Source organism: Ovis canadensis, chromosome 25 (assembly GCF_042477335.2).
Source record: "Ovis canadensis isolate MfBH-ARS-UI-01 breed Bighorn chromosome 25, ARS-UI_OviCan_v2, whole genome shotgun sequence".
Taxonomy (NCBI): Eukaryota; Metazoa; Chordata; class Mammalia; order Artiodactyla; family Bovidae; genus Ovis; species Ovis canadensis.
In genome coordinates, this window is record NC_091269.1 from 32,379,347 (window position 1) to 32,404,100 (window position 24,754).

The window sequence follows — 24,754 nt, forward strand, 5'->3', positions numbered from 1 at the left end:
CTTCTCCATTTTCGGCTGCAAAGAATATAATCAATCTGATTTTGGTATTGACCATCTATTATGTCCATGTGTAGAGTCTTCTCTTGTGTTGTTGGAAGAGAGTGTTTCTATGACCAATGCATTCTCTTGGCAGAACTCTATTAGCCTTTGCCCTGCTTCATTCTGTACTCAAAGGCCAAATTTGCCTGTTACTCCAGGGATCTCTTGACTTCCTACTTTTGCATTCCAGTCCTCTATAAAGAAAAGGACATCTTTTTGGGGTGTTAGTTCTAGAAGGTCTTGTAGGTCTTCATTGAACCATTCCACTTCAGCTTCTTCAGCATTACTGGTTGGGGCATAGGGGGCATTACTGGTTGTGATGTTGAATAGTTTGCCTTGGAAACGAACAAAGATCATTCTGTTGTTTTTTAGATTGCATCCAAGTACTTCATTCCGGATGCTTTTGTTGACTATGATGGCTATTCCATTTCTTCTAAGGGATTCTTGCCCACAGTAATAAATATAATGGTCATCTAAGTTATATTCACCCATTTCAGTCCATTTTAGTTCACTGATTGCTAAAATGTCAGTGTTCACTCTTGCCATCTCCTGTTTGACCACTTCCAATTTGCCTTGATTCATGGACCTAACATTCCAGCTTCCTATGCAATACTGCTCTTTACAGCATCAGATCTTGCTTCCACCATCAGTCACATCCACAGCTGTGTGCTGTTTTTGCTTTGGCTCCGTCTCTTCATTGTTTCTGGAATTATTTCTCCACTGATCTCCAGCAGCATATTGGGCACCTACTGATCTGGGGAGTTCATCTTTCAGTGCAGTGTTGGCAGTGTGAGTCTCAACTAGATGGTTTTGGATGGGAGGGGGAAAAAAGGGATACTCAATAAAGATTCTGGAAGAATGCCAAAAATAAGAAAACACACTCCACAGTGTCCTGAAAGTCACTCGCCGGGTATCTCTAATCTGTTGCTGGAAATTGGGTGTAGAATTGATTTTCCAATAATGGATTTTTGACAGTTGTTAAAAAAAAAAGTATTACATTTGCAGTTGAAAAGTGTGATTTTTCTGTGCTGTCTGAAAATCCAATGGTGACTTCACTACAGGAAACAATGTATTGCATACAGATAAATAGAGGGAAACTGAATTACTGGACATCAGTCCCACCAAAGGGTTCCATAAAATTAAGAAAGACCTTTCATGGTTTGTATAAATGCCAGAAATGTGAAGTCAATTTACAGCCACAGATTTTAAATCCTGCCAGGAGACCTTGCCTCCTATCAGTTATCGTCCCCGCCCCAACAAGTACTAAGAGCCTCTGTTCTCTTGGCCTTCTCTAATTTCCCCTCGGTGCTTTGGAATTGTGAACATTTCCCCCTACTTGCTTCTGCCTGAGAATGGAGGCAATCCCAAGTCTAGGCCTCCTGATCTCTGGTCTTGTTTTGTATCTCATCCTGTCTCCAACTCTCCCCAAACCTCAGCCTCAGGGTTTAAGCCAGGGACACTTCCCACTCTCTCAGCCAGACAGGCTTCCCAAGGGAAGGGAATATTTTTCTCTTTGTTGCCTCTGAAGGCACCCACTAAGAGTCTTCTAATTTTGCCTCCCTCCACTGATGATTTCATCTCAATTTGTTGTCAGCCCCAAGGACACATTTCTCTACTTTGAGCTTTGGCAGCACTGTTAGCTAAACTCCACAAGTCACATTCGAGTCTTGCTTGAGTCACTTTTGTTTTCCTTCAGATTGCAGTAAGTTTTCAATTAGTTTCTTCCTAACTTATTTCATATCTTTCTTAGCTTTCTTTGACCACTTCTGTGCCAAAGTACACTGTGGATTATTTACTGAAAGTCATTTAAGTCCAATCCTAAATTGAGGGCCCTACTGTTGAGTAAGAAAGCTTCTGTTTTCCATTTGCGTCATTATAGGGTCATTTCTCTGGTTCACTGCATCAGGAAGGTAGTTTGGAGTCAATTATTTTGATCTATTCATTCTGGAAAAAAGAAATAATATTATAAGCATCTGAATGCAGAGTTCCAAAGAATAGCAAGAAGAGATAAGAGAGCCTTCTTCAATGATCAATGCAAAGAAATAGAGGAAAACAATAGAACGGGAAAGACTAGAGATCTCTTCAAGAAAATTAGAGATACCAAGGGAACATTTCATGCAAAGATGGGCTCGATAAAGGACAGAAATGGTATGGACCTAACAGAGGCAAAGATATTAAGAAGAGGTGGCAAGAATACATGGAAGAACTGTACAAAAAAGATCTTCACGACCCGGATAATCACAATGGTATGATCACTCATCTAGAGCCAGACATCCTGGAATGTGAAGTCAAGTGGGCCTTAGGAAGCATCACTATGAACAAAGCTAGTGGAGGTGATGGAATTCCAGTTGAGCTATTTCAAATCCTACAAGACGATGCTATCAAAGTACTGCACTCAAAATGCCAGAAAATTTGGAAAACTCAGCAGTGGGCACAGGACTGGAAAAGGTCAGTTTTCATTCCAATCCCAAAGAAAGGCAATGCCAAAGAATGCTCAAACTACCACACAATTGCACTCATCTCACACGCTAGTAAAGTAATGCTCAAAATTCTCCAAGCCAGGCTTCAACAATATGTGAACCGTGAACTTCGTGATGTTCAAGCTGGTTTTAGAAAAGGCAGAGGAACCAGAGGTCAAATTGCCAACATCCGCTGGATCATCGAAAAAGCAAGAGTGTTCCAGAAAAACATCTATTTCTGCTTTATTGACTATGCCAAAGCCTTTGACTGTGTGGATCACAATAAACTGTGGAAAATTCTGAAGGAGATGGGAATACCAGACCACCTGACCTGCCTCTTGAGAAATCTGTATGCAGGTCAGGAAGCAACAGTTAGAACTGGACATGGAACAACACACTGGTTCCAAATAGGAAAAGGAGTACATCAAGGCTGTATATTGTCACCCTGCTTATTTAACTTATATGCAGAGTACATCATGAGAAATGCTGGACTGGAAGAAACACAAGCTGGAATCATATTGCTGGGAGAAATATCAATAACCTCAGATATGCAGATAACACCACCTTATGGCAGAAAGTGAAGAGGAATAAAAAGCCTCTTGATGAAAGTGAAAGAGGAGAGTGAAAAAGTTGGCTTAAAGCTCAACATTCAGAAAACGAAGATCATGGCATCTGGTCCCATCACTTCATGGGAAATAGATGGGGAAACAGTAGAAACAGTGTCAGACTTTTTCTGGGCTCCAAAATCACTGCAGATGATGATTGCAGCCATAAAATTAAAAAACGCTTACTCCTTGGAAGAAAAGTTATGACCAACCTAGATAGCATATTGAAAAGCAGGGACATTACTTTGCCAACTAAGGTCCGTCTAGTCAAGGCTATGGTTTTTCAGTGGTCATGTATGGATGTGAGAGTTGGACTGTGAAGAAAGCTGAGTGCCGAAGAATTGATGCTTTTGAACTGTGGTGTTGGAGAAGACTCTTGAGAGTCCCTTGGACTACAAGGAGATCCAACCAGTCCATTCTGAAGGAGATCAGCCTTGGTATTTCTTTGGAGGGAATGATGCTAAAGCTGGTACTTTGGCCACCTCATGGGAAGAGTTGACTCATTGGAAAAGACTCTGATGCTGGGAGCGATTGGGGGCAGGAGGAGAAGGGGACGACAGAGGATGAGATGGCTGGATGGCTGGATGTCATCACTTACTCGATGGACATGAGTCTGAGTGAACTGCTGGAGTTGGTGATGGACAGGGAGGCCTGGCGTGCTGCGATTCACGGGGTCGCAAAGAGTCGGACACGACTGAGTGACTGAACTGAACTAAAGAGGAAGGATGGCCTGAAAGAATTTATGACAAAAGCTTGGCACTTTAAGCACAGATAGGTTCTAATTCTGTTGCTGACTCATAACAGGACTTCAAAAATGCCATTCAGAGGTATGTTGCCTGTTAAGTGAGGATAAAATGCCTCTCACGTTTCAGCTGAGGAATAAATCGCTAAATCACTTTCCTAACATATTTTGTTCTGCAGCCCATCCACTGTCAGGAACCTGAGCTAAAGAGCAGGGCAATGGCTCTCTGGACATCATCACACATCACTCATAGGTGAGTCAACTCTTCTAGGCAACAGAACTCACTCATGGAACCTAGAAAAAAAGTTTTTAACTAAAACATAAGTGAGTCAATTCTTTCTACCAATGGAATTTACACATAGAAACTAAAAAAAAAAGTTTTATCTAAAATGTGTTAGCCAAACTTTAGTTTAGCGTAATTTATGATGTTGCAAAGCTGGGTTACTTTAGCCTGGAACCCACAGGTCAAAGGAACTTAAGGACATTTCTCCTTGTATCACTGAGTGACACTATAACTAATGAAATGATTTAATACCTATCTTGCTAGTATCTTGTAAGTTCCATCAGAGAAGAGTCAGTATCCAGTTGTGTTCCATCCACTTATGTTAAATAACTAAGAAGTAAAAAAAAAAAAAAAGACTTTTAATGTAACAGCCAAAATATTATTTAAAAGTGAACCTGATATTGGGATTTTGTTTTGTCAGGGCTTCCAAAATACTCAGGAGTTGAACATTAAATTCTACTTGTCATACATTACCAGCACAGTTCACAATTACCATTTGGTGTGTGCTAGCAGGCAGAATTTTTAGAGGAGGTTGGTCTAATTTTTAGCGATACGGAAGGTTTCTAGGTTTGTTTGTTGAGGGTTTTTTGTTTTTGTTTTTGGTGTTTAAGTGTTCTAAGTGGAATTTATCTGGCCTACAAATGTTAAACCCGAGGCATAAAAACAAATAAAAGACTATTTACATAGGCTAATTAGATTGGAAGTCTAAATTGGGTTAGGGTCGCAGAATCGAGTCATCAATACAAATATACCTATCCCATCAATTTGGCCTCTAATCAGTCCTACATGTGGAAGCACCTCATTTTTTTCAATGGGTACTTAAGGTTGTGTGTTTAGTTACTCGGTCGTCTCCAACTCTTTGTGACCCTATGGACTACAGCCCACCAGGCTCCTCTGTCCATGGGATTCTCTAACAAGAATACTGGAGTGGGTAGCCATTCCCTTCTCCAAGGAATCTTCTCAACCCACAGATCCATGTCTCCTGCCTTGCAGGTGGATTCTTTACCAGTTGAGCCACCAGGTAAGCCTGATATACTTAAGTATATCCAGTGACAATAGTTTCTGTCTACCTTCCAAATTTTGTTGTACTGTGCCACTGGATGGAGAAGGCAATGGCACCCCACTCCAGTACTCCTGCCTGGAAAATCCCATGGACAGAGGAGCCTGGTAGGCTGCACTCCATGGGGTCCCAAAGAGCCGGGCACGACTGAGCGAGTTCACTTTCACTTTTCACTATCATGCATTGGAGAAGGTAATGGCAACCCACTCCAGTGTTCTTGCCTGGGGACTCCCAGGGACGGAGGAGCCTGGTGGGCTGCCGTCTCTGGGGTCGCAGAGTCGGACACGCCTGAAGCGACTTAGCAGCAGCAGCAGCAGTGCCACTGGAACTAAACAGGAATTGAACTGAAGCTACTAAGAGCTCTCTCTCTGGACATAGCTGAGGCTATTAAGGTCAAAGGTCAAAGCTAGATTTTATCTCATTGCTGGAATAGTCACTGCTTTGCTGGCTCAGAAATAACCTCTTCTGTTGTAACCTGCAATGGCAATCCCACATCAAAGCAGAATCTTCACTTTTCTATGAACTAATCTCCAAGACATTCTCTCACCTTCCTCAGATGCCTTTGAGGCAGGTGGCTTAGATCTTCCCTCTGCCACCATCATCCCATTCATCTTCATAATAAAATTTGATAACTCTTCCAACTCTCTGGTCTAAACCATCTAAATTGTAATCCCCCAATTTAGAGATCAAAACCACTTAAAACTGTTTCAGATCCTGAACCTCAAACTCAAGCACCTGAAATGAAGAGGTGTCATTCATATTGAGATGCAAAGAATGAGTAAAATCAGAGGCAAATGGAAGAACAATTGAGGGATAGGAATCTGCATCTCCAAAGGATCTACTATAAATGAGATAGCCTTGCTGTTTTAAGGAGCAGAAATACACTCAACACAGCTGAGGTGAAAGCTGAGGGAGTATAATCCACAGTTTAAGAGAAAGACAGTGCAGGGCACTGCGAGCCTTGGGGGTCACACTAAGGAGTTTGAATTTCATTTTAAAGCTACTGAAGGATTTCTAGCAGGTCTGTAACAAGATAAAATTCATAATTTTGGAAAGATTAGTCTGGCTCATATATAGCGTAGGGATTTGAGAGGGGTTAAGACATGTGGTCCAGAGATCACTAAGGGGATGTTGTAGAAATCTAGAAAAGACATGTTTGCCTGAACTTGGGCAGTAAGACTGGAGAGAAATTATGAATCAAGGAGGATTTCAGGAGGGATAAATGGCAAGCTTTGGCGATAAACAGAATCAAAGGGTAAGGGAGAGGGACTTGCTAAGACTGACTCTCAGGTATGTAAGTTTAGGCAACTGGATGGTGGAGGAAGTTGGCTAATTTGACTTTACAGAAGTCTGAAGTACCTGTCAGAAACCAATGCATAAATACTCATAAGACGTTTAAGGAGTTTTATCCGGCTATTTAAAAATAGGATTTGAGTTGAAGATGTAGATTGAGAATGTCTTGTACATAGATGGTAACTGAAACCAGAGTGGATGAGGTTGAGACATGAGGTTAATAAGTGAGGCTGAGAAACAGATGGGCAGGGAGGAGAATATTTATGTCTTAACCTCAGTTCTCCAGGAAGAACAACTCAAGCAGAAGCATCTAAAAAGCTACTACTTTTTTAGAGTGTGAAATTCAATGAAAGCAAGACTTGAAAAAAGGGAAAGGAGTTAAGTAAGAAAGGACTCAGAGGAGTTTGCTTTAACCAGCTAGTTGCTGCGCAATATCAAACACTAAAATCAAGGGGATGGGCAGAGGAAAATAAGCAGTAAAGGATATTAAAAAGGCTGACAATCTTTTAGAAAGGTGGGAGTTAGGGAGAGCTTACTAGTGGGCGGTATCAAGCAAGCAAGTATATTATATTTCAGCAAAACGAGTAATTCCACAAGTTTCCCCCCTTCTGTACTATTGCTAATGATGTTTCGGCTTCTTAAAAGTATCTTCTCCCTCAATTTCACTGCTAATCTTGTAATTTTACCTACCCTTCTGGCAGGTAATGAATTATTTCTGCGCTGATAGTCTCTTTTATTATCCCTCTCCACCCAAACCAAAGGTCATTTCCCCTCTTCAGCTCACGTATGACACTTTCCCTTTGGGCTACTGCTACCTACGTATATGTTGTAAACTCCTGGTTATCTTCTCCAAGGCTCTGCCAGTCCAAGGGGACCTAGAGATGCTCTAGGATTTGAAGCATAAATCAAATCCATCAAATCCTGGATTCTAGGATTTAAAGAATGAAATTACCATTGAAAAGTTGCAGTGAGAGGTTCTCTAGCTAATATATCAAAGGACTGAATTCTGTGATGACAATTCCCTGAAGCTCAGACTCTGAGTGAACAGTTTGAGTCAGGAAGTTCGAATGATCTGGGCCTTACTCCATCTTCCTGCCTCCCCTTTTGTCTCTCTCCTTTCGCCAGCTTCTTTTCTCTACTCTTTCACCACACACATACTCCCCATTATCTTTTTCCTTCTTCATGGCTATCTCTCATTCTCTCTTCACTTCATTTTCAGTCCATTTGTCCCTTCTCCTCCCCCTTGGCCCTTCCCATCTTTAAAGTCTTATTAAACGCCTATTATATATAAGACACTCAAAAGAAATCAAATCATGGACCTCAAGGAAAACAAAATCCAACTAAACAAATGGAACACCAACATGTTAATATAATCCTTTGGTAAGTGTCTGGAATATGTCTCCAACTATTTCTGCTGCCCGTTCTTTCTGGCCTTGCCACCCTTATTGGTCTCCATTCCTAGCAACAACAGCTCATTTTCAACTGGCCATTAAAAAGGTACCTCAGCTTTGGGTTTGTGCCCTTGGGGTCCAACCACAAGCAGGGCCAGCTGTGCTACTTGCCAGCAGAGCAACCTTGGGCAAATTAAGCCTCAGCTTTCTCACTGGAAAAGCTGAAATAATAATAGTGTTTCATTCTTAGGACTATTGTTAGGTTTAGAGATAATGTAAAATACACAAAGCATGTACCTCATACAGGAGTGCTGCTCAATTAACAGAACTATGCTAATGATAATCATAATATATCATACATTATTGGCTTATATTTTACATTTTATGTTTGAAAATCATATTTGAAATTAACCCTATATGGCTGTTAAAGGTAATATACAACTAAATGAAGCTGCTTATATACCACATGGTTTTTGATAGTGGTTGGGGGTGGTTAGGGGAGTTATCCTATTTCATGGGAACTGGCATAGGAGAATTTTGCCTGAATATGGATGGCTGTGTGCCAAGATCCAATCCTTTACCCCCTTAACCTCCCACTCTTTGCCTTCCAAAGACTAGGGAAAATATGGCTTCTCAAATAAAAAGCCTCAAGAGTCTGTTTTCTTTATGTTTAAATTTAGTTCCAAGCTATAAATTTCTAATTTTACCCTGGGACGTGGGCTGCTTTCTGTTAAGAAAATCCCATGAAAGGGTCAGGCTAGTGTTTTCTCCAGAATTGTGTCTTTGGTATGCTATTGGCACTAACAGTTCCTATGGTTACACACACTGTTAGCCAGAGCACTTTCTGTGAACAGGCAGAGAAGTAGAAATCAGAGAAGAGGTTGTGGGCAAATGCCCAGCAAGTAGTCTTGTCAAGGAAAAGCAATGGGGTAGGAATGATGAATGAAAGAATGGCTTCTGAAATAGAGACAAGCAAAGGCAGAAGGAATAATAACCAGGCTTAAAAAGGACTCTGGAAGTAAAGGGGGAAAGAGAGAATTTACCATACAAGAACACAGGGATTAAAAAATACAAGAATTCTTAATACAAAGATAGATCACAATGAACTTTAAGTTCCTAAATTATTATGTGGAGAAGAAAGATTATACATTTTGTGGACTTGAGGCATTTGGAGTTATTTTATAGCTCCACACATTTTTTGCATTAAAATTTGGAATTCACATCCGATGATATAGATTCTCCTATACTTCCAACTCCAGAGAAATGGTTCTTCAGCTTTTTGGAGCCATGAGATGCTTCTAAGACTCTGATGAGAGTTGCAGACCCTCCTATTTAGGAAAAAACCCACACTTATAAACAAAATATTACACATAAAACTTTATTCATTTATGGATATGAACATGACAAAGCTTATTCATGGGCTCCAATATTCTCAAATAAAGAAACTGGAAGAAAATCTTTCACCCTCATTATACTGATGAGATAAAAGAAATCATTATTTTCAGAATCATGATATTCTCAAATGGTAAATACTGGGAAAGACAGTTATCACTGAGTCCTAAATTCTAAGAAAGTATTAAACCTTCACTGTGTTTATGTGATAATAAATTAAATACAACATCAATAAGACTGTCAGCTTGATTTGACAGCCTCTGCTTGTGTGTTTTCTATAAGGGTCTGAATTGTGTCAACAAAAGTGAAAACTGTACATTTTAGCTGATCTACTTTGGACATAAGAGGAAGGACAGAGAGAAAGGGGGGCAGAAAGGGACTGTGAATTGGAGAGGGATTTACAAACTTCTGATTATGGTGGATAAATGACAAACACAAGAAACTCAGAGAAATAAAATCAGGAAATCTCCAAACACATAACTGACCTGATATAAGGGCTCTGCAGAATATAAATGTTAAGATTCAAAAGTGAAATCTGAAGAACCACAAATTGCTAAATGAAGTGGAGGATTCCAGGCTGAATCACAGAACAAAAATAGTTCATCAATGAAAAACCTAGGAAAATCTTAATAAAGTCTGTGGTTCAATGAATAGTACTGTACCAAGTTTATTAATTTTCAAAAATATCATTGTATACAAGATGTTGAGACTGGGGGAAGCTGAGAACTGTTTTTGCAACACTTTTATAAATCTAAAATTATTCCAAGATAAAAATTTTTTTTTTAAGAATCCTAAATGGAGGAACTAAGATAGATCTTGAAAAAGTCATCAAATCATCAAATGTGATTTCAGAAAACTAGGAGCTAATCCATCACACTTTCAAAGAAAGATTCTACCTGATTCCTCAGTAAATCTCCTCTCTCCTTTCATTTCCCGTATTGTCACAGTCCTACTTTATATTTACCTTGGACCCTATGACCAGGCTTCTTTTCATTCATGATGAAAGCAAAGTGCCTGGATGACCATAATTCAGTCTTTTATATTTTTGAGTTAGCGTTTCTATTTCCTGAAGCAAAAAGATTCCTCTTAAACCCTTAGCAAAAACTAAAGTAATCCAGCAATTAATCATTTCCATGCTGTTCAAACTTGCTTCCGAATTACAGTTTGTCCTAAGATCCTGTCTATACACACTCAGTTTAATTAGATGGGAAAATATCTAATACATGTTATTAAATGGATGCCTTGGTGTATGAGCAGTAGGGGAAGAAAATACTGCTTTTCCAACATTCAAGCAATTATATTGTCTGGCTTACTAAAAACAGATTCCATTGAATATATCTATGCAATCCAATACAACACATGTTTATTGAGAGCCTTTTATGAGCCATGTGCTGAAGTGAATGATGGGAAAACAAGGCTGACTAAAATGAAACATCTGACTTCAAGGAGATTCCATTTGGGAGAGAACACAGACAAGAAAAGAGTTAATTCTGATGGCTAAGTGCTATCAGAGAAGTACACATAGGGTCTCACAGAATGGAATTGTATGAAAAAAAGTGTCAGGACTAAGGCCAAATGCCTGCTCAATCATTCTTCTGCCCAGTTGAACACCTGTAAAACAGACTAAAATGGTGTTTTCCCCATGGCTTTTTTAAAAAGATGTTTTTCCCCTACACACAAGGATCTTTAAATAATTGTTCTACGCTAGACACAATGCACCTATGACATGCAATTTTCTGTGAAACACATTGTTGCAATTTTTGTCTAACATGTTATTTTCCCAATGACTATTTATCATCTGCTCTGTGTTTGTCTAATGAACAAAAGTGTGAGGCAATGAAACAAACCTCAGTGAAACAATGAAAAGGCAACCACACATCATCGATTTAGCAGAGGAACAAAAATAACAAATGAAAAGAACACAGACAGTCAGTTGCCTCTGAACACCAGGAAAAGGCAACTGTATCTCTCAACTAGCTGATAACATCAACTCTGCCAACTAGTTGGAACCACTGAGGGAAAAAGAAAGTCAGCCATGATTTAATACAAAATAAAAAAAACTATTCGGCTGTTTTCAGGGGTTCCAACAGTATGCAGCCAATCAAGAAGCCATCAAAGGAGCTGTAATAAGATTTCACATGTGTCTACACACAGTAATTTCTCCCTCCACTAATTCAACCAAGGAAAAGATATTACTATTTTAATATAATGAATAAAAATCTCAAACTACTATTCTGTATCTATAGGATTTTGTTATGGCCCCTCTGGCTGCCACAACAAACCACCACAGACTACACAGACTAAACAGAAATTTATTTCCCACAGTTCTGGAGGCAGAGAAATCCAGGATCAAGGTACTGGGAAAAAAAGTTTCATTTTAAGGCCTCTTCTCTTCGTTTATAACTAGCCATCATCTCACTGTGTGTTCATATTGCTTCTTTTTTGTGAACTGGGGTAGGGGGATAGCTCTCTGATATCTCTTCTCATAAGGGCACTAATACTATCAGATTAGGGCCCTTCCCATATAACTTCATTTAACCTTAATTACTTCCTTAAAGGTTCCTCTCCAAATATAGCCACAATGGAAGTTTTCAACATATGAATTTGAGGGGGACAGAAATATTCAATTCTTAACATCTCACAAAAGAAGAGGGAGTTGGTGGAGGTGCTAAAGAATGCAAAACATTAGTTGAAAATAATGTAAAACTATAGGTTAAAAAGTTAGTTCTTGGACACACATCTTCTAAAAGCAGTGTCAACTACAGCAACATTTCTAGAGATGTCAGTGCCTTAGGCATACATTCCTGATTGTCAGAACGAATAGTATGTCCTGGGAAACTCACATATCACACATAATAGGAAGTAATGTAGGTCTAGCAAAAAATAAAATAAAATAAAATACAGTGGATTGAATCAGGGCTAGCAAAAACCCAGTGGATGCAAAGATGGTGCTAGGAGAAGAATAATATTCTTCAAGAGAACATTTAAAAATCTGAGAAATTATAACTTTCTAAACTTATATTTAAATTAAAATAGTATGTTGATGAATTTCTGAAAGTAGGTTTGGAAGCACATTTAAAGGCACCTTAAGAGGAGCTATGGGCTTCTTCCCAGGTGGCTCGGTGGTAAAGAATCCACCTGCAGTGCAGGAAACCCAGGCTCAACCCCTGGGTTGGGAAGATCCCCTGGAGGAGGGAATGGCTGCTCACTGCAGTGTTCTTGCCCGGAGAATCCCAGACAGTGGAGCCTGGCAGGTGACAGTCCACAGGGTCGCAAGATATTCTTAGGTCCACATAAATACCATTTTCAAATGGAAAATGAAAAAATTAGTCTTCAGAAAAACATTATGTATTTCATGACCATTTACTGAATATTTACCATATGCCAGGACTAGGCTTTGAGTTTAGGTTAATCATATCAAAGTCAGCATAAGATGCTTCTCTACAAAGCAACTATGAATCCACAGACATTTTTTCAAAGCTGAAGTTTCTACCAGTTAATAATATTTGTACTCACTTACCCAACTTATTGATTTTTTAGTCTAATTTCTTATCCCTTCCATATGTTAGGAGGTAAAAGATGCCTTCTTTGATACTGGAGTTTACTTACAGGTATGCACTGATTTAAAGATGTGATAAAAGGTAAATAGAAACAAGGAAGGTGTAGTGTCATGGATTTATTTTCTGTGTACAGCTTCTTGGCTCGTATACATGGTAACTGACTGCTTTGTGCTATTAGGCTAATGTACAGTGATGGATGGTAAAGATAAAGTCTTGGTTGTGATGGCAGCTATCAAATGATGGTAGGCAATTGCTCTGATGAAATACAGCAATTTCACAAATAAGAATAATTCACTAAAGGAGATTCTATAACATAGTACTATCTTAATGTGATTGAAAGATCACACAATCTTTGCATGTTAGACCCCTTGGAGGTGAACATGCTGTGTACTAGTATAATGGCTGTATAGTGTTTCTGCTGTTACAGCTCTCTGTAGCTGGAAAAAAGTTTAGAAAGGCAGTTTATAAGCAATATTTTTCTTTATTATTAGAAAATATAGGAACTTTGAGAAAAGATAAAGCTTAGTAATTAAGAGCACTGACCGGGGAGGCAGGATAATATCTGAAATTATGTGATCAAAATAGAGTTGGATTTGGAAGTAAAGGACCGAAGCTGAGAAGACTGAAAGCTCTCTGAACCTAGACCAGGGTGTGGCATATGGTTGATAGCAAGGGATGAACCAGATTCGACATAGGGCTCACCAATGAGCCTATGTAATTGGGAACTTTCATACATCCTCAATTAATCACTTGTTAAAATTTATTGAGGAAGCCACATTCTGTTAAAATATCTCCACATATCAAAACCACACTTTCTAGCTGGGTTTATTTCCAAGTCTTTCAGGCAAGACAATTACATTCTTTGCAACTCCATGGACTGTAGCCTGCCAGGCTCCACTGTCCATGGAATTCTCCAGGCAAGTTTACTAGACTGGGTAGCCAATCGAAACCAGGTCTCCCACATTGCAGGCAGATTCTGTACAGTCTCAGCCAGCAGGAAACTTCAAGGATACTGGAATGGGTAGCCATTCCCTCCTCCTGAGGCTCTTCTTGACCCAAGGATCAAACTGGGGTCTCCCACACTGCAGTTGGATTCTTTACCATCTGAGCTACCAGGGAATCCCTTACATTCTTATGTTAGTTTCACAACTGAAGTCAGAGGAATGGCTCCATGGGAGTCTTGGGGTCAGTGAAAATTGCTAAACATACATTTCTGGCCCAAAGAACCCTTAACATTAAGAAGAATTACTTGGTTTTTATATACAAAAAACAAACACACACATTTTACATTGCTGAAACACAGTTAAGAGAAATTTATATCAAATAATTCTTACATATGAGAGAAAATGTACGAAAGGCACCTTCATTAAAAATTAGGAGTGTGCAATTAACATATACATACTGCTATATGTAAAGCAGATAATCAACAAGGAAGCACTTGTTGAGTAGCACAGGAGTGCTACTCAGTATTCTATAATAGCCTACATGGGAAAAGAATCTGAAAAAGAGTAGATACATGAACATATATATAACTAAATCACTTTGTTGTACACCCAAAACTAGCATAACATTGTAAATCAACTATACTCCATTATAAAATAAAAATTAAAGAAGGCAAGGATATTCTTGGATTGGAAGAATCAGTATTGTAAAAACAACTATACTACCCAGGCAATCTACAAATTCAATGCATGCATACACGGTCAGTCTCTCAGTTGTGTACAACTATTTGTGACCCCATGGACTGCAGCCCCATAGACTGTAGGCTCCTCTGTCTCTGGTATTTTCTGAGTAAGAATACTGGAGTGTGTTGCTATTTCCTTATTCAGTGGTAGTCGCTCAGTTGTGTCTGACTCTTTGCGACTCTATGAACTGTAGCCCTCCAGGTTTCTCTGTCCATGGGACTTCCCAGGCAAGAATACTAGAGTGGGTTGCCATTTTCTTCTCCAGGGGGTCTACCAGACTCAGGGATCAAACCTGGATCTCCTGCATTGCAGACAGATTCTTTACCATCTGAGCCACCAGGGAAGGTCCTCCTTATCCAGGGGATCTTCCTAACCCATGCATCTCCTGCATTGGCAGACGGATTCTTTACCACTGCATCACCTGGGAAGCCCCACAGATTCAATGCAATCCCTACCAAATTACCATTTTGGGGGGCACTTTTCACAGAATTAGAGAAAACTGTACAATTTGCATGTAAATACAAAAGATGCTGAGTAGCCAGAGCAACCCCCAGAAAGAAAAACAGAGCTGGAGGAATCAGGCTCCCTGACGTAGGGACAAATGTAGACAAAGCTACCATTACTACATGGTACTGGTGAAGTGAAGTGAAGTCGCTCAGTTCTGTCCGACTCTTTGCAGCCCCATGGACTGTAGCCTACCAGGCTCCTCCATCCATGGGATTTTCCAGGCAAGAGTACTGGAGTGGGTTGCCATTTCCTTCTCCAGGGGATCTTACCAACCCAGGGATTGAACCTGGGTCTCCCGCATTGTAGGCAGACGTTTTACTGTCTGAGCCACAAGGGAAGTCCAAAAACAGAAATATAGATCAATGGAACAGAATAGAAATTTTAAAGATAAACCCATGCCCCTATGGCCACCTAATCTATGACAAAGGAGGTAAGAATATACAATGGGGAAAAGACAGTTTCTTCAATGTGCAATGCTGGGAAAACTGGACAGCTACATATAAAAGAGTAAAATTAGAACACTCCCTAACACTGTACACAAAAATAAACTCAAAATGGATTAAAGATAGACATGTAATGCCAGACACTATAAAATTCTTAGAGGAAAACATAGGCAGAACACTTTTGGACATAAATTGCAGTAATATATTTTTGGATCCACCTAAAAATGAAAATAAACGCCAAAGCAAAAATATCAGACCTCTGAAACTTAGAAGCTTTTGCACCGCAAAGGAAACTATTAACAAAATGAAAAGACAACACTCATAAAGGGAGAAAACATTTGCAAATGAAGCAACAAAGAAGGGATTAATCTATAAAATATAAAAACAGTTCATGCAGCTCATTATCAAAAAAACAAACCACCCAATCAAAAAATGGGCAGAAAAAAGATAAAGACATTTCTCCAAAGACGACATACAGATAGCCAAAAAAGCACATGAAAAGATGCTCGACATCACTAATTGCTAGAGAAATGCAAACCCAAACTACACTGTGTGCTTAGTCATTCAGTTCCGTCTGACTCTTTGTGACACCAAGGACTGCACTCTGCCAGGCTCCTCTGTCCATGGGATTTCACAGGACAGAAACTACAGTGAGGTAGGTCCTTACCAGAGTCAGAATGGCCATTATCAAAAAATCCACAAACAACCTCGAGAGGGTGGGGAGAAAAGGGCACCTTCCTACACTGTTGGTGGGAACGTAAACTGGTACAGACACTATGGAAAACCAGTAATGGAGACTCCTGAAAAAAATGAAAAGCAGAACTACCATATGACCTTGCGATCCCACTCCTAGGCATATCTCTGGAGAAAACCACAATTTGAAAAGATACATGTACCACAATATTCATTGCATCACTATTTACAATAGCCAGGACATGAAAGGAACCCAAATGTCCATCAAAAGAAGAAGAACGGATAAAGATGTGGTATAACTACACAATGGAATATTACAAATTGATGCCATCTGCAGCAACATTAATGGACCTATAGATAGTCGTACTGAGTGAAGTTAGTCAGATACAGAAGGACAAATATGATATTGCTTATTTGTGGAATCTAAAAAAAGGGTATAAATGAACTAATTTCCAAAACAGAAGTATAGTCACAGATGCAGAAAACAAACTTATGGTTACCAGGGGATGAAGAAGAGTAGGAATAAACTGGGAGATTGGGATTGACATATATAACATTCAGTTCAGTTCAGTCACTCAATCGTGTCCAACTCTTAGTGACCCCATGGACTGCAGCACGCCAGGCCTCCCTGTCCATCAGCAACTCCCGGAGTTTACTCAAACTCACATCCAATGAGTCAGTGCTGCCATCCAACCATCTCACCCTCTGTCATCCCCTTCTCCTCTCACCTTTAATCTTTCCCAGCATCAGGGTCTTTTCAAATGAGTCAGCTATTCACATCAGGTGGCCAAAGTATTGGAGTTTCAGCTTCAAAATCAGTCCTTCCAATGAACATTCAGGACTGACTTCCTTTAGGATGGACTGGTTGGATCTCCTTGCAGTCCAGGGGACTCTCAAGAGTCTTCTCCAACACCACAGTTCAAAAGCATCAATTCTTTGGCACTCAGTTTTCTTCACAGTTCAAATATCACATCCATACATGGCTACTGGGAAAACTGTAGCCTTGACTAGATGGACCTTTGTTGGCAAAGTAATATCTCTGCTTTTGAATATGCTATCTAGGTTGGTCATCACTTTCCTTCCAAAGAGTAAGCGTCTTTTAATTTCACGGATGCAATTACCATCTGCAGTGATTTTGGAGCCTCAAAAATAAAGTTTCTCACTGTTTCCAATGTTTCTCCATCTATTTGCCATGAAGTGATGGGACCAGATGCCATGATCTTTGTTTTCTGAATGTTTAGTTTTAAGCCAACTTTTTCACTCTCCTCTTTCACTTTCATCAAGAGGCTTTTGAGTCCCTCCTCACTTTCTATCATAAGGGTGGTGTCATCTGCATATCTGAGGTTATTGATATTTCTCCCAGCAGTCTTGATTCCAGCTTGTGCTTCCTCCAGCCCAGCGTTTCTCATGATGTACTCTGCATATAAGTTAAATAAGCAGGGTGACAATATACAGCCTTGACGTACTCCTTTTCCTATTTGGAACCAGTCTACGTTCCAACTGTCCAGTTCTAACTGTTGCTTCCTGACCTGCATACAGATTTCTCAAGGGGCAGGTCAGGTGGTCGGTTATTCCCATCTCTTAAAGAATTTTCCACAGTTCATTGTGATCCACACAGTCAAAAGCTTTGGCATGGTCAATAAAGCAGAAATAGATGTTTTTCTGGAACTCTCTTGCTTTTTTGATGATCCAGGAGATGTCAGCAATTTGATCTCCAGTTCCTCTGCCTTTTCTAAAACCAGCTTGAACATCTGGGAGTTCACATTCACGTATTGTTGAAGCCTGGCTTGGAGAATTTTAAGCATGACTTTGCTAGTGTGCGGGATGAATACAGCTGTGCGGTAGTTTGAGCATTCTTTGGCATTACCTTTCTTTGGGATTGGAACGAAAACTGACCTTTTCAGTCCTGTGGCCACTGCTGAGTTTTCTAAATTTGCTGGCATATTGAGTATAGCTCTTTCACAGCATCATTTTTTAGTATTTGAAATAGCTCAATTGGAATTCCATCACCTCCACTAGCTTTGTTCATAGTGATGCTTCCTAAGGCCCACTTGACTTTGCATTCGAGGATGTCTGGATCTAGGTGAGTGATCACACCATTGTGATTATCCGGGTTGTGAAGATCTTTTTTGTACAGTACTCCTATGTATTCTTGCCAATTCTTAATATCTTCTGCTTCTGTTAGGTCTATACCATTTCTGTCCTTTATTGAGCCCATCTTTGCATGAAATGTTCCTTTGGTTTCTCTAATTTTCTTGAAGAGATCTCTAGTCTTTCCCATCCTATTGTTTTCCTCTATTTTTTGCACTGATCATTGAGGAAGGCTTTCTTATCTCTCCTTGCTATTCTTTGGAACTCTGCATTCAAATGGGTATATCTATCCTTTTCTCCAGACCTCCTGAGACAGCCATTTTGCTTTTTTGCATTTCTTTTTCTTGGGGATGATCTTTATCCCTGTCTCCTCTACAATGTCACAAACCTCCATCCATGGTTCATCAGGCACTCTGTCTATCAGTTCTAGTCCCTTTAATCTATTTCTCACTTCCACTGTATAATCATAAGGGATTTGATTTAGGTCATACCTGAATGGTCTAGTGGTTTTCCCCACTTTCTTCAATTCAAGTCTGAATGTGGCAATAAGGAGTTCATGATCTGAGCCATAGTCCGCTCCCAGTCTTATTTTTTTCTGACAGTATAGAGGTTCTCCATCTTTGGCTGCAAAGAATATAATCAATCTGATTTCAGTGTTGACCTTCTGGTGATGTCCACGTGTAGAGTCCTCTCTTGAATTGTTGGAAGAGGGTGTTTCTATGACCAGTGCATTCTCTTGGCAGAGCTCTATTAGCCTTTGCCCTGCTTCATTCTGTATTCCAAGGCCAAATTTGCCTGTTACTCCAGGGATCTCTTGACTTCCTACTTTTGCATTCCAGTCATCTATAATGAAAAGGACATCTTTTCTGGGTGTTAATTCTTGAGGGTCTTGTAGGGCTTCATAGAATCATTCAACTTCAGCTTCTTCAGCATTACTGGTCGGGGCAGTCTTGGATTACCGTGCTATTGAATGGTTTGCCTTGGAAATGAACAGAGATCATTGTGTCATTTTTGAGACTGCATCCAAGTACTGCATTTCAGACTCTTTTTTGACTACGATGGCTACTCCATTTCTTCTAAGGGATTCTTGCCTAGAGTAGTAGATACAATGGTCATTTGAGTTAAATTCACCCATTCCAGTCCATCTTAGTTCACTGTTTCCTAAAATGTCAGAGTTCACTCTTGCCATCTCCTGTTTGACCACTTCCAGTTTGCCTTGATTCATGGACCTAACATTCCAGGTTCCTATGCAATATTGCTCTTTACAGCATTGGACTTTGGTTCCATCACCAGTCATATACACACTACTCTACATAAAATCAATAACTAGGTTATCGACTTTATGTAGAGTAGTGTACTCTTGCCTGGAAAATGCCATGGAAAGAGGAGCCTGGTAGGCTGCAGTCCAAAGGGTCGCTAAGAGTCGGACACAACTGAACAACTTCACTTTCACTCTTCACTTTCATGCATTGGAGAAGGAAATGGCACCCCACTCCAGTGTTCTTGCCTGGAGAATCCCAGGGATGGAGGATCCTGGTGGGCTGCCGTCTATGGGGTCGCACAGAGTCAGACACGATTGAAGCGACTTAGCAGCAGCAGCAGTAAGAACCTACTATACAGCACAGAGAATTCTATTCCGTACGCTGTAATGGCCCATATGGGAAAAGAATCTTAAAAAATAGTGGATATGTGTATAACTGATTCACTTTGCTCAATATCTGAAACTAATGTAACAGTGTAAATACACTATACTTCAATAATTTTTTTTTTAAAGATGAGGGTTAATTTGGGCTTCCCTGGTGTCTCAGTGGTGAATAATTTGCCTGCAATGCAGGAGCTGCAAGTTCAATCCCTGGGTTGGCAACATCCTGTGGACAAGGAATTTCCAACCCAATCTTTCTAGGATAGTCTTTCTAGGATAATCCTGTGGACAGAGGAGACTGGCAGGTTATAGTCTACAGGGTCACAAAGAGTTGGACATTACAGAAGCAACTTTGCAAGCACAATGATATTTGTGGCTTTCAGTGTTAAAAATGAGAAAGTCCAGGCAAAATGAATTTAGTTGGTCACCCCACTAAGTGTCCTTGCCTCTTCTATCTCAAAAATGAATGTAATGTCTAAGAATATAACGTTCATCTTGAGACAATAAGGGCAAAAGCTTTAAGCAGATGGAGTAAAAACAGATAGGAAAAAACCTGGGTCCTTAATGCCCTATCTGAACAGCTATATCAGTTTTAATCGGAAACTTCTAAGTTTCACATTATGTGTGGAAAACCACCTTGGTTTTGTTCTAGTCACTACAGTAGTAGTACTTCCTATTAAAAGAAGCCAAATGCATTTCAAACTCACGGACCTAGAACTCAAAGAAACTTCTTAGGAAAGTTGATGATTAATCTGAGTCTTGATCAATGAGTGAAATTTTGCAGGGCTTAGAAAAGCTTTAATAGCTGAGGTCAAGCCACAGTGGGCACCTCATGGAGTGACTAAAATTCCACAGAAAACCCATACTCTCTCTGGCATGCAGAACCAGGGGACAAAGTTGAGAACAACCACAGTCACTGGAAAGTAACTGTGAGTGTATAGGGTCGGGGTGGGAGGGTTGCAAAATCAGATGGAAGCTCAGAACTTGAAGAAGTGAAAAAAAAAAAAACCCTGAAATTACAACTATATTGGTAGATATAAAAGACTATCTGCTCTTTTGTTATTAAAATAAATGACTATTTTAAAAAATTATACCATTGTGTTGTGGGGTTTAATTTTGTAGATGTAGTCATTTTGACTGGTGAGTTGAAATAAATGGCCTATATAGGTACAAGGTACTGCATTTTATACTAAATAATGTTAACTAAGCATAGTATTTAGTTTACTGTTTACTGTCTATATTTTGAAATACAGCTTAACAATCAATAAATGTATTAAAATGGAATTCTAAAAAATTTCAAGTAATCTAAAAGAAGGCAGCAAAGGAGAAACAAATGTAACAAACAGGAAAAGAAAAATTAAATAATAAAATATGCAATCCAAATTTAACCATATCAATGATTACAATAAATGTCAATGAACTAAATTCTGGAATTAAAAACTAAAGAAAATCATAAATGATTAATGAAAAGAGGCCCAAATACAAGCTTGCTACAAGATGAACTCTAAAATATAGATACAAATAGGTTGAAAGCAAATGAATGAGAAAGATTTACTATACAAATAGTAAGCATAAGAAAGATGGAAGGACTCAATATTTGATAAAATAAGCTTTAAGACAGGACACAACCAGAGATAAAATGAACATTTCAAAATGCTAAAACTCATAAGAAATAACAAACATAAATATGTGTATACCTAATAATAGAGTTTCAAAATACAGTGGTCCCTTGAACAATGCAGGGGTTGCGGGCTCTGACCCAGAGCAGTTCAAAGTCTATGTTTAGCTTTAGAGTTGGCACTCAGTGCCCGAATCTGCATTTATGGATTCAGCCAACCGCAGATCATGTGGTACTGTACTATGTAGTTACTGAAAAAAAATTCCAATATAAGGGGACCCACACTGTCCAAACCTGTGTTGGTCAAAGGTCAACTGTATATGAAGCAAAAATTGACAAAATGAAAGGGAGACACAGATAACTTCATTATCACAGTAAGAGCTATCAACATCCTTCCTTCAGCATTTGATAGATCTAGGCAAAATTCAATAGTGATATAACTGGTATGAATTACATGGGCAAAAATGATACCCTCTATAACTACAGAATATACATCATTTTTCAAGAATACACAGTATGTTCAACAATAAAGGAAACAAATCACACAAAATATGTTTTCTGACCACAACAGAATTTAAAAAGAAATTAACCTCCAATTAAAATATATATATATATATATATATATATATATATATATATATATATATATATATATTTAAAAGAAATCCACATCTGTAAGATTTCTAAGAATTTCCTTGGGGGGAACCAAAAGGGTACAAGAAGACAAGCTACCACAGGATGGACTGAAAGACAGCAGAGTTGAAATGTATGTCCAAATATTGTCACTTAGAATTATTCACCAAAATAATATAAAAGTATTATAAAATACCTAAACTCCGAGTTTTAGGTAATATTCAAAGCAAAGGATATCCAAGTATGAAGATTCCCAAATTAAATGTAGAAAAGAAACTATCAGATAGATTAATTAAAACTTATGATAAAAATGTACATTTCTCAGAAAGGACAATTGTGGCCATTTCATTCAGAAGTGCTTGTACAGTGTTTATATTGAGAAAAAGGTGCTTCACAGCTTGTCCCTGTTCAATTTAGGGAACCTAGAGTACATCAATTCAACTCTCTGCATTTTAGTTTCCTGTTTATTCTTATCAACCTTGGTCATGAACTCTTAGGATAATTAATGAATTAACAAACTGAAACCATTTAGGGTTATTTGAGAAGATGCTGTTCATTTGGGTTTTCTGTCCTTAGGGTAGAAGTACTACTAGATATTCAGTGGTTATACTGTATGCTTTTCTTTTAGAGCAGAAGGTGGGAATACAATTCTTACCTGATCACAATATCTTCTATCTGGTGTGGCATAAAGAAGACATTTACACCTAGAAGTATAAAAACAAAAGGGTGGGAGGAACCCTAGGGATTAGAGGTGCAGACTTTAATCATCTCCTAGCTGACAGGTTATGAGTGGCACTTTCAGAGCAGAGCAAGTGAGTGATGGTTAAATTCTCATGATGAAAATTGGCTCCTGCCGCCTCCACCTCCCTAAGCAAACTTGATAACTGTTGTTGACTAAAGACTACAAAGTATAGACAGGTAAACAGTGCTAGCCACAAAAATAAAGCAAAGTTTTCATTTCTTCCTCAGAATGCCTAATTAAAATAAATTAAGAGCAGTTTGAAAATGTTTACTGATTACTTAATGTACAACCACACTTGGGTGAAATATATTCACAAGACAGATCCAAGCAAGGTAACTGCAATCTGTTTGTCTTAAAAACCTGAAATCAGAATTATGAGACTGGATCAAATTTTTTCTCCCACATTTTGAAAGTACCATGTTTCTGAAACTGGTTGCAATTTTATACTTACTTTTTAAATTTTATTTATTTTTAACTGAACCACAACTGCTTTATAATATTGTATTGGTTTCTGCCATACATCAACATGAATCAGCCAAAGGTATACATATGTCCTCTTTTGTGATTATCTGAATAATACTTTTTTCCTCTACTAGATTTTAAGTTATAAGTGTAGATACCATGTTTGTTTTGCTAACAATTATATTTCCAGCACTTAGCATAGTGACTGGCACAAAATGTGCATTCAGTAAATTTTATTGAAAAAAATTATTATCTGTTGTATTCTTTTAGCTCTATCTCTTATTTCCTCATCTACATAATGTGGATAATAAAACATTAGTAAGTGTTAAAAAGATTAACTTAGATAACATATATTAATGTTATTTAAAAGAGCAAATTGCTTTGCAAATCTTATAATTTACTTTTGTGATCCAAGATGTGTTTTTAAATTTTTTTTAATGTAGGATAATTGCTTCACAGAATTTTGTTGCTTTCTTTCAAACCTCAACATGAATCAGCCATAGGTATACATATATCCTCTCTCTTTTGAACTTCCCTCCCCATCCTACCCCTCTAGGTTGATACAGAGCCCCTGTTTTGAGTTTCCTGCACCATACAGCAAATTCCTGTTGGCTATCTATTTTACATACGGTAATTTAAGTTTCCATGTTACTCTTCTATACATTTCACCCTTTCCTCCCCTGTCCCTATGTTCATAAGTCTATTCTCTCTGCCTGTTTCAACACTGCTGTCCTGTAAATAAATTCTTCATTTTTCTAGATTCCGTATATATGCATTAGAATACAATACCTATCTTTCTCTTTCTGACTCACTTCACTCTGTATAATAGGTTCTAGGTTCATCCACCTCATCAGAACTGACTCAAATGTGTCCCTTTTTATGGCTGAGTAATATTTCATTGTGTATATATACCACAACTTCTTTATCTGTTCATCTGTTGATGGACATCTAGGTTGCTTCCATGTTCTAGCTATTGTAAATAGTGCTTCAGTGAACAATAGGATACATGTGTCTTTTTCCATTTTGGCTTCCTCAGAGTATATGCCTACGAGTGGGATTGCTGGGTCATATGGTGGCTTTATTCCTAGCTTTTTCTTTTCTTGCAATATTATATTTATTTTTTCATGGGAAGTGCTTCTGAAACAACTTTTTACACAATAATTTGCATTTTTTTCATTAACTAGGTACAAAATACTTTTTTGATTGCTGATCTTTTTTATTGGTAGTATGGACTTGATTTTTATATTATGGAAATTAAAATTTTGTGTCTAAGTTACAAATTTTTATTTTATCTTATTTATTATGAATCTTGCCATGGAGAATATTCCTCATAATTGCTTGTGTATTTATAGTTACATTATTTTCTTTAATGACTTCTGAGTTTTGTTACATGCTTAGAATGATTTTGCCAGAT

The 24,754-nt window shown here is 38.6% G+C and overlaps 1 protein-coding gene across 1 annotated transcript in view; it reads right to left on the reverse strand.

The window, feature by feature from the left end:
- The window catches only part of LOC138429929 (uncharacterized), a 96,540-nt gene that overhangs the window by 11,470 nt on the left and 60,316 nt on the right, over positions 1 to 24,754 (reverse strand). The window contains exon 3 of the mRNA XM_069571533.1: positions 22,792 to 22,840. Within this exon, the coding sequence (XP_069427634.1) occupies positions 22,792 to 22,840 (49 nt within the window). The remainder of the gene's footprint in view (positions 1 to 22,791; positions 22,841 to 24,754) is intronic.